Source organism: Tympanuchus pallidicinctus, unplaced genomic scaffold (genome assembly GCF_026119805.1).
Source record: "Tympanuchus pallidicinctus isolate F22 unplaced genomic scaffold, pur_lepc_1.0 scaffold15, whole genome shotgun sequence".
In the NCBI taxonomy this organism is placed as follows: Eukaryota; Metazoa; Chordata; class Aves; order Galliformes; family Phasianidae; genus Tympanuchus; species Tympanuchus pallidicinctus.
Window position 1 is genome coordinate 8584056 of NW_026294669.1, and position 11056 is coordinate 8595111.

Here is an 11056-nt window from a genome sequence, read left to right on the forward strand (position 1 = left end):
GTTCTGACCTAGCCAGTGCCAAAAAGCACAGAACAGGAGCAAATGAAATAGAGAGATATGTCACCAGCCCCCTGCAAAGAAAATCTGCAGAGCTGTGCTGCACAGGGTAATGGTTAATCCAGGGTGTCTTGTAATTGGAAGAACTCAGAGAAGACAGGCATTTGTCTACAATTATAACACACAGTTCCTACAGAACCACACTATACAGGGCACTGCAGCATTCAGCTCCTTCAGGATGTGACCTTAAGCACCTAAAGGCTCTACCTTGAACATGGAGGGAGAAAACACCATCAGAGAATCATAGAATGGTTGGGTTGGAAGGGACCTTAAAGCCCACTTAGTCCAACCTCCTGCTATGGGCTGATTGCCACTACATGGGAATTGCTAAGTCAGGGCCTGAACCAATGATGGAGCACCTGGTGAAGGGACACAGCCAGCCCTTGGAGCACAGGTGAATTGCTTCCACCTGTGCAACCAGAAGGGATGGAACCAGGTTCCACCCCTTCCTAAGCCTCATTTAAGGGCTGGCTGCCACAAAGAAAGGATCTCTGCTTGGAGATCTTTTCTTTTGGAGTGTTTGGTAAGCTCTGATCCTTGGGATGGGTAAGTAAAACTTTCTTTCTTTAACTGGATTGTGACCGTTACCCTTTCTGAGTAATTTGGAACTGGTTATCTGCCATTGCTTTTCCCTTTAGCCACTCATTAGCTTAGGCTGCCTGGGGCCCCATCCAACTCAACTTTGAGAACTTCTAGGGATGGGGCACCAACCCACAACTCTCTGGGCAGCCAGTGCCTCACCATCCTCTGAGTAAAAAAATTCTTCCCCATATCTTACCTAAATCTCTTACTTTCTTAGTATAAAGCCATTTCCCCCATGTCCTATCACTATGAGATCATTTAAAAACAACAACAAAAAACTAGTTTTCCTCCAGTTTGTAAGCTCCCTTCAAGTACTGGAAGGCCACAATGAGATCTCTGTGGAGCTTTCTCTTCTCCAAGCTAAACAAGCCCACCTCCCTCAACCTCTCTTTATAGGAGGGAGGTGCTCCAACCCTCTGGTCATCTTTGTGGCCCTCCTCTGGACCTGCTCCAACAGCCTCTTATCCCTCCCGTGCTGAGAGAGCCCCAGGCCTGGACGCAGTACTCCAGATAGGGCATTTCAATAGGTAGGTATTCAAGTCTAGGCTACCAAATCACACAGGCTGTTTGCAGGCAACCAGCATTGCCCTCTGCTGGCTGCCTCACAATGCCTTGATGGCCAGTGATGAAAAAGCTGCCCAAGAGGATCTGGATAGAGCCTTGTGTCAGGGGAGAAGTGTGGTGACCTCCAGGGAAAACTGAGAGGCGACCAAGGAGCACAAATCTGAATCGGCATAGCCCTGGCCTAGGGAAACAGAACTAGCTGAGAGAAGTGGACCCTGTTGGCACATTAGCCATAGCTTTCTATCAAGCTGCACATCTTGGAGCTCAGACATGGAGCAACCCCAGAGGAGGCACTCACCACTGTGTCAGTGCCTGCGTGCCCGCCATTCATCTCCCATAATCAATCTTCCCCATCTCCATACAGCAAAAAGGCCCAAACCCTTTGGAGCCTCAAAGTCAGTGAAGATGCAGTTAGTCTTTATTTCATTCTGACAGGCTCCTTTATCCCAGAGACAATACAGAGACATGGGATCTTAGCTGGAATTCTTCCCAGAGTTCAATCCAATAAGGGTAAGGGGATAAAAGTCACATGTTACTGAAAAAAAGGTATTTAATAGGAACATAATAAATAGATTTACATGCTGTTTTGTTTTAGTCCTACACAGACTTCTTTAATGTGTGAAAAGAAAGAGGCCGTGCAAAGGCTCAACAAACCCAGCCTCCCTGCTTTGTGCGCTCACAGATTGAGCCCATCAGGCACTGGAAACCCTGAAGGAGACAAGCAAGGAGATGAGCAAGCATTAAATCACCGAGAAAAATGGCCACGGTGAGTTCCAACAGTGGGAAGCCTGAGAGCAGTGTGTGGCTCAGTACATGTGTGTGTAAAGGCAGAAGGCACAAAAAGAAGCACTGGCAAATGGGAGGAAACAGGAGCTGGGTCAGGGACTCTCTCACTCTGCTCCGCAAGAGGAGGATTGAGGAGGAATTTGGGGAAAGCTTCACTTCCCCAGCCCATGGGCAGGGTAATGGATTCCCACCAGGGGCATAAAGATCCAGGATTTATTGCTGCAACATCTTGCTGTGAGAGCACAGATACCTACTTTTTTTAATATTATCTGAACTGCTTTTATCATTATTTTGAATACACAGCTTGTTACAAAATGAGAGGTAAGGCCCCAAGTTATGCCAGGGAGGTTCAGGTAGGATATTAAGAAAAAAATTCTTCTCAGGAGGAGTGTTGAGGCACTGGAGCAGGCTGCCCAGGGAGGTGGGGGAGTCACTGTTCCTGGAGGTGTTCAAGAACCATGTGGCACTGAGGGATGTAGCCGGTGGGGATGGGTTGGGGTTGAACCGGGTGATCTTGCACGTCTTTTACAGACATAATGATTCTACAATTCTATGGTGAAGCTGGGGGGAAAAAAAATGCAACCTGCACCCCAAGGTGCACTAGGAGGACTCTGTCCCAACAGCCATGGTGGGAACAGCTCCCACACCCCCCAGTGCCATCTCAGAGCTCTGCCAGGAGGAGAGGAGCAGAAAAACACGCAAGCAGCCAGCAGACGATCCTTCCATTGATTGTGTAAACTGTCAGTGGAGTGGCAAGGAGCATTTTTTTTGTTTCTATCCCAGGGAATAATCCAGCCCGATAATTAGTACATAAGAGATAAGTGGAAAATGAGACATCTAGTGAGGGTGGTTCGAGGCTCCTCATGACATTGATAATGTGCAGATACATAGATCACTGTCGGGGCAAACCGCCACCACGAGCCTGTGTCTTCCCATTGCCTCATCAATCCATCATCTGCTTAGCTGCTGACACCTTGGCAGGCACACACCACCAGCCCCGCATTAGAATTGCAAGGAGCGGGCTCCACCGGGGAATACAGATTTAAAAATCTAAGATTCAAATTTGTTTAAGTATTGTGAACAGCAATTCCCTTGCAAGGCATCTTCATTGCCCTTTTGCCAAGGGGGAACAGTTGGGTCTTTGTTAGAAGTACAAATTGCTTCTTAATGCAAAGGATAAAGCGGAGCCCAGGCACCTCCTTAGAATTCCTCCTGGCTCCTGCTAATGCTGCTGCATGTCAATTTTAATTTTTTGAAATTTAAACCGAGGGCTTTGTGTCTAAGCTCCATTTCGTCGAGGGGGGGGGGGAGGAATAGTCAAAAAGGATTACAGATCCGGAGGGAATTGGGGATCCATAGCAATTATACTTCATTTGGGTCTGAGACACTGCTTTTAATCATATTCTAAATGGTACAAATCGACAAGGCGTTGGAGATTGATAATTGTTGAACGCATGTACCCGATTATGAACTCTGCTCCCCTTGGCCAGGCAAAGCTGGAGGATAGGATGAAGGCAGGAACTGCCTCTTCCCTCCTGGAACAGGGCATGCTGTGGCCCTCTGCGCAGCCAACAAGGGGATACATCCCACCAAGGGCTGATAGGGGACTGTGAGAGCACAGCCACTGCTGGGCTGCCCAGCGTGGGGTTGGGGTGAGCCCATCCCAGATGTGAGTCTGCACAGGGATGCTGCAGTTGGTGAAAGTGAGAGCAAAACAGGGAACCAGCATCTGTAACTCAACTCCCTCACAGTCAGGAAATCCCATTTTACCCAAACAGAGCAGTTCACCCATTGCTTGTGGAAGAGCTCAGGGCTACGCATACCATCACGCACCTTTTCAAAAACACACTGTGCCCAGGATTTATCAATGTAAGTGGTGTGAATCAAGTCCCATTGAGCTTCTCTTATCCCTGTCCTGGAGCTGACTGCCAGCTGTAGCTCAGCACACATCTGCACTGAGCTGTAGGGGCTCACTTCTGTCCCCACACACTTTTGCACTTGTTTGGCACAGTGCTGGAGCACAGCTTTCTCTCACTGCTGACAAAATGATTTTTGTGTTCTTCAGCACCTCTGGGTCAGGCTCTGCCCCGTGGATGTTCAGGAGATCCACTCTGCACGCCCACCTCCACCCCTTGCTGATGCTGTGCCTTCTTTACACCTTTACAAAACCACATAAAGACAAAGGGCTTTTTCCTCTTCCTACTTCTTCCCAGACCTCTTGAGCCCCAATCATGTTCTAGATAAGGTGTCCCATCCAAACTTTTAATGTCACTGCAAACCTAAAGGGCTAAAGCAACACCTCCCATCCCCTGCTACCAGTGCAGGGCTCCTCTGCAGCACCAGAAGAGACACACAGTGAGAAGCCATTGTCTAAAAACATAATTTAATGTGATATTTTGTTGAGTGTGGTCAACGACTGAATTCTTTCGCAGACAGGAACAGGTTTGACGTTAGAGACATCATCATTCACACAAGCATCGCATTGCACGGAAAAGTTTACATTTGATCCCATACAAATGAAGCAGCAGAGGAAAAAATATGGTCCAGTGCCACATCATGAATAATCCATCTGAAAATTCATCATTGTAGTTAATATTCATTGACCAAAAAAATAATGATCGAGCAGTTCAAATGCTGTGTATGGCACAGGCTGATCTCTGAATCTCTGATACAGCGCAGCAACCTTTTGGGTTTCTGGCTGCAGGTTCCTGGTGTGACACAGAACACTGACATGAGGACGGGGGTTAGGGAAAGGGGGCAGCCAGGGAGGGGTCTCGTTGTTCACGTGTATTTTGTTTCCACGGGAAAAGAAAAAAAAAGAAAAACATAGAAACCGATAACGAAGCTGAAGTGACCCGCGGAGAGCAGCAGGGAACCGCGGCACAACGGGAGTCAGAGGGGAAACGCGGGATCGGCTGGGGCAAGTCGCTCACCGCGCTTTAATCGGGGTATAAAAGAAAGCCAGAGAAAGTGCTGTACTTATTGTTGTTGCCCCCGTGCGCCTTGCCTCCGTCCAGCTTGACGTACACCTCGTCGCCGGAGTCCAGGTGCAGCACCACGCTGTTGCTGGCGTAGTCGTAGTTCTGGTCGGCGTCCTGCGCGATGGCGCTGGCCCGCACCTGCGGCACAGCCCTGTCAGCCCCATCCGTGCCCACACCCGCTTCCCCCTCCCCGTGATCGCGGTCGTCGGCCCCGACGGCGGGGGCCGCACGGTTAGAGCGCGGCGGGGCCGGGACGCGAGCACCCACCTGCCCGTTCTTGCAGAGGTCGGCCCACATGCTGGTGCCGTCGCCGCCCCGCATGAGGATGTGGTAGGTGAAGAAGTAGATGCCGCGCACCTGGCAGGTGAACTTGCCGCTGGCCGGCTCGTAGTGATTGCCCAGGTTGGTCACCACGTCGTCGAACTTGAGCACCTCGTAGCCCTCGTGGGGACTCTTCAGCCCCACGTAGAAGGCGATGCGCGGCCCCCCGAAGGCAGCGCTCAGCCCGCCCGCCGCCTCGCCGCCCGCAGCCGCTCCTCCGCCGCTGCCGCCGCCGCCCGTCCCCGCCAGCGGCAGCCCGGGCAGCCCCGGCTTCCCCGCATCCCCCCGCTCCCCCGGCGGCCCCCGAGGGCCCGGCGGGCCCGGCTCTCCGGGGGGGCCGCGGGGTCCCGGCTTGCCCGGCCGGCCCGGTTCCCCCTTGGGTCCCTGCGCGAAGGGCGGCGGGGGATTGGCCCCCAGGTCCTGCAGGGCCTCCACGGCGGCGGTGCTGCCGGGGCCGGGCGGACGGGCGCCGCTGTAGGGGTCGCAGATCATGCGGCAGGTGCCCATCATCTCGTAGTGGGCACCGCTCTCGGCGGGCGCCTGCAGCAGCAGCAGGGGTACGGCGACGAGCAGAGCGACGGCCATGGCCAGGGCGAGCCCGGCGGCGGCCAGCAGCCGCCTCCTCCGCTGCCAGAGCCGGGCGGCGAGAGAGAGCAGGTCCTCCTTGCCTCCGTGCGAGGTAATGGTGGCGCGGGGGCCGGCCGCTCCCTGCGGGGGGGGACGGCGAGAGAAGGCGGTGAGCCCCCCGCCGCCGGCGCCTCCCCGCTCAACCCGCTCGCCCCGCCATTCCGAGAGCCGCCGCCCCGCTCCGCTCCGCTCCGTTCCTTCCGAGGGGGCGCGGAGCCCGGGGCGCCCGGCGGGGCAGGGCCGGAGCGGGGGCGTCGCGGAACGGCCGCCCCTCGTCGCCGCCCCGACGTGCGGGGGGAGTGGAGCGGACCCACCTGCGGGGCAGCGCCTCTCGCCGGGGCCGCGTGCGGTCAGCTGCCCCCGCGTGGGGCGGGCCGAGGCAGGGGAGGGGCGGCGGGACGCTCCCCGATGCCCCCCCGGTTCTCCCCGGATCCCTCTCTCGTCCGTCCCGTCCCGTCCCGCCCGCCCCTCGCGGCGCGATTCGGGGATTCTCAGGCGCATCCAACAAGCGGCCGTCTTACGCGCGGTGACATCGTCCCCTCGGCTCCCTCTGCTCCTCCCGTCCGGCCGCGGCCGCGCAGAGCCGCTCGGAGAGCAGCGCGGCTGCACCGCACGCCCCTTCCAGCTCGGTCCCCCCACCCCCCGGCTGCCAGGTGGGAGAGCGGCGTTGCGAGGAAATACCTTCCACAGAATTGTCGTTATATGGGTTTCCCTCTGTGTGTTGGCTCCAAACCAAGCGCTCGTGGGATTTTTATTTTTTTATTCCTCCCCCCGTCCCATAAATTGTAATTCGTTGCCTTTGATGTTCTGGTTAAGCGGTGGTAGTTCAGCCGAAGCTCTCGCAGCGTTGCATTCTTTCAGGGATCTGCCCCCGGAATATACACTGTGCCCAGCAGCGGGGCTGAGATGAGGGCACAGGGACCGTGTGAGGTCCAGGGAGATCTCTGCATTTGGGTGGGAGATGGGGGAGTTCAGAATGGGTACTGCACAGCTGAACACAGCCCTGGGACTCTTCTGTGGCTCTCCTTGGAGTTAAAGAGGGGACAGCAGGGCAATCCCAGCAGGCATGCACCTGAGGATCACGTCTCACTCTCTCCGGTGTTATCCTGGAGTCATTCAGGTTTCGCTGCGCTGCTGCTGGGATCAGGATTCAGCCCGGGCCCTCCAGAACTGTCTGAATCTTTCATGTCTATGTATGCAAAGCTGGTAGGGGAATTAATCCCATAAATGCAAAGCCTTTCCCCGTGTGTCGTACTGGTAGTCACACCGGAGTAAGGGTGTCTATTACTCAGCACACTTCCACTGAGTGTTTCAAGAGGCAAAATTGTGACAAAGCTGTAAATCCTCTTCCTCTCTTCTGAATTAACAGCTGCATCCTGCAGTGTTATTATCCAAAGCCTTGTAACATGTAACTTGTCCAAAGCCTTGTAATGTGATTTCTAGTCACTGTTTCTGTTTCAGCCCTAGTGTAATTTTCCATGTAATAGCTGCATTACATACAAATATATTCGCAAATAAGTGATGCCACTTTGTTGATCATCCCTACTTACGTGTCTGCTAATTTCCCTTTTGTTCAGGAATTTGTCACTAGCTCAGCTCTCCCTGTGTACGTGAGTCTTCCCTGTCCCCCCCACTCTCTGCAGCCCTCACCACAACATCTCTAATCTCCTGTTTTTCAAAGGCAGCCGCTACACCGTCGCTTTGCTAAACCTTTTTCTGAATAATTAAGTGCCTGTATTATTTGGGCTCTGGTGCAACTTCCCCGTTTCCATCGGCTCCCTCCTCTAATGAGGTGGCCAGTGCTGGGAACTTTATTCCGAGCGGAGCTCACAGGTCCCTCTGCAAAGCCGCGGTAATTTGTAGAGCAGCGTCTGCTGTGCCCGCGGATCAGCACAGGCAGAAGCAGAAGTGTGTTCCAACTTCCAGCGGAACAGTTCTTAATAAGGGAAGTTAAGCGCTCAAACAAGCAGGCAGAGGAGATTATGGAGATATAGGCGCTGAGGTGTCCAATTCCAGCAGTTTTGGTTAGGAATAATTTTATCACTGCTCTGTAATGCAGTGAGAGGGATGGAGTGCCCCGTTAATCTCTCTGTCAGATTGCTTTAAGGTAAACAGTGATTTCAGCATTGTCTCCAGGAGGATCCGTGTTTCAGCCCTAACGCAGTGGGTGCCGCCAAGGTAACCCTGTGGAGGTGAGGTGTCTGCTGCCACGCTGTGACATATCTGGGGCTCTGGGTTAAAGCACTCTGGTCTGGAGATCCAGTTTTCCACCCAGAGCAGCTGCTTCATTGGGTCCACATCCTCACCTCAGCAGCTGGCTTTGCGTGGCTTTCTTCGGCCACGATTGATGAAAGTTTTGGGTGACATTGCCATCTGACCCCCCGATGTGCTTTATTCTTTCCTTTTCTCAAATCACAAGACTCACAGATTATCACTGATGGAATAAATAATCTGAAACTTTGTGCATTCAATAGCTGGTAACACATAATGCATTCCTGAAAAGTGAGCTAAAGTACTCAGATCTCACTAAAACTAGGTGTGTATGATATGATTTCCATTCACAGCATGTAGAATACGAAGATGCTAATTGCTTCCACTTGATAGTAAGCTTATCTTTCACCTGCCACTATCCCCATGAACATCACTCTATAGGTTTTGACCCACCCTGGGGATTCTGGCAGCAGCACGGTGCTGCACTGAATTTGGAGGAACCCTTAGGGGAGCTCTTGGTACCCATCCCCAGAGCAGACTCTCAGAGTGAGGGTGAATACAGCCCTCCTTCCCCAACCCTCTGCTTCTCAGCGTGCTCTCACAAACTGCTTGAGGAGAAGCAGGTTGGCCCTAGATTTGTCTTGTTCAATTTGTCTCCTTGGATAACTAATGCTTTTCCAGTGTGACTGCTGGGATAACTCCGCACTGGCGATACAACCAAGCATCTGTTTCTGTAATTGAGCTGGGGCCTTCCGTACGACATACAAATGATGAAAGCACATTTCTGGTAAACATCGGATTAACTCCAAGCAGTGAAGACTGACATTTTAGCAGGCAGTTGGATATCAGGGAATTTGGATATCTAGCAGGAGGCAGAGACCCTTCCCATGATTTCTGAATGTAACACGTGCACATTTGGTCAGTGTGGATGAGACCAAACCCTTGGCAGAGTTTCCTGCTGAGCACCACCATCCGTCTCATGAGCCCTCTGCAATGCCTCAAGCCTCTGTAACTTCTAAAGAGGGAATGGGGAGGCTGGAAGGTCAGAGAGCTAAAATCAGCCCTGTTATGCATATCCCTTATCTTCATTTAGCAATGTTTCCACACCCAACAATTAGGCTAATTATTTCTATTCTGTGAAGGAAAAAATTGCTGCGGGGATTTGATGTGCAAGGGCAGCTGGTTTAACCAGGATGAAAGACAAACGTTATAAACACTTCTGAAGTGCATTTGGGCTTCCCTCTGGGAGTCAACTAAACCTGCATTCAGCTACCAGAGAGAATTCATCCCCTCAAGACAAAGACAAGAGTAAAATCAGGAAGGAATAATAGCCAAATCCGCAGGTGTGACAGATGGCATTGAGCGGACATCTGTGGCATCGCGTTCTGCAGCCATGCTCAACTTTTACCATACATCCCTCAAAAATTAAATGCATCCCTCTGTTAATCAGGTAGCATAAAGAGGGAGATGTGAGAGTCAGAGAGCCAAAGCTAAGCATGTTGGGACACTTGCCTTTGGGATGCTTAGGCATCAATAACCAGGCTAACAGAGGTGGTTATTTTTGAGAAAGCCTGGTTAACCCAAGAGAAAGATTCACAAAGATGGCTCCGTAAGACTTAAAGAAGGTTTGATTAAAACATGGTAAAATTTTCCCAACATATGTAGTCACCAATGATGATTGATCCAAAATGAACAAATTAAAAGCATGACAATGGGCTTTGTTTAGAAGCATTCTGACCTTTCTCGTATGACTCGTGTCCTGCCGTCTCGTTACTTGTCACTCTCAGTCACTGTATCTCGCTTAAATGAGAAGTGTAAGCTCTCCAGGGCATAGGACTGCATCTTTTTTTCATCTGCTTTGTACAACAATGCGGCAGGGAGACTCCTAAAACTGTTACACAAAACACAAACAAAACATTTTAGCTTCAGTTTTGCACTTGAGTGAATTCTTTCGCCAGGAAAGAAAAATACAAATCTCCTGTGTGGATATCAGCAGGAAGTTCTTTGTTCACATAAGCCAAACGTAGACTAAACCACAGCCATGGAAAAGCAGAGATCTCCTCAGCAATGAGGCTTATTAGATTGTGGTGTATTTCCTGGGGGGGAGCAGTGGAGGCTGTAGTGCTTGGGGTTCAGAGGGCGAGGTTGGGCAGAGCCAGTGACTGCACTGCAGGGCTCCATCCCCGCTGGCAGGAAAATGGATGCAAAGCCCAAACGATCTTTTCTGTTTTGTTCCTCTATGATCCTTATAAGAGAGATTGATGCTGACAGCATCCAGGTGGCGTGCCCATGACTCAGCTGTCACGTCACCGCTTACAGCTTTAAGCCAGTGAGTCAAGGAATGAAAAACAGGTGGAAGGAGGAGGAGAGCCCTCCTAAAGTGCTCACCTCCAGCCATCTCTCTTCGAGCGAACAGAGCCAATTGCAGACCACAGAGGCAAGGAAGAAGGAGAGGCAATGACAGAAGGAGCGGCTGGTCACCTTGCTCCAAGGGCAGCGAGCATCCTCCCTGCCCTGCGTGGTGTGGCAGATAAGCCTGGGGTGAGTTAATGTGCTTCTCTGAACCAGAATTGTCCAAGTTACGTGGTAGGTCTGGGGCCTGCTGAGACTTGTGAACATGCTGTGGCTGAAACAAGTATTAAATCCATCAAGTTCAGCTCGTGTTAGGCAGGAAAGGTAACCTCGCGGATGTCTGGCTATGTATTTTCATCAACACAAGGATTAAAGCTAAGGTCTGACTTCAAATAACACCCCCAGTCCTTTCTGAAAAAGTGTCCTCAATGCACTAGTGATAGCAATGACACTATTTCACCAAAAAGACAGCAACAAGACTAATTGGAAGCAAACTCCTAGGTTCAGGTGTGCTTCTGAGAGATGGGCATGCCCAAGATCTATACATGGGCCTGATTTTTCACTCCTGCCTTGCC

At 51.8% G+C, this 11056-nt stretch overlaps 1 protein-coding gene across 1 annotated transcript; it reads right to left on the bottom strand.

Moving 5' to 3' along the window:
* Positions 1–4361: 4361 nt before the first annotated feature.
* C1QL2 (complement C1q like 2) lies at positions 4362–6213 on the bottom strand. The gene is made up of 2 exons (XM_052675823.1): positions 5238–6213; positions 4362–5108 (listed from the first exon to the last, which is right to left on the bottom strand). Exons 1-2 carry the CDS (start codon positions 5874–5876, stop codon positions 4929–4931), a joined length of 819 nt encoding a protein of 272 aa, XP_052531783.1. The 5' UTR covers positions 5877–6213; the 3' UTR covers positions 4362–4928.
* Between the last annotated feature and the right edge of the window lie 4843 nt (positions 6214–11056).

Coding starts and splice junctions, on each gene's coding strand:
- C1QL2 (XM_052675823.1), bottom strand. CDS start 5,876: ATGGCCGTCGCTCTGCTCGTCGCCGTACCCCTGCTGCTGCTGCAGGCG. Junction 5,109..5,237: donor ACCTCTGCAAGAACGGGCAG/GTGGGTGCTCGC, acceptor GCTGTGCCGCAG/GTGCGGGCCAGCGCCATCGC.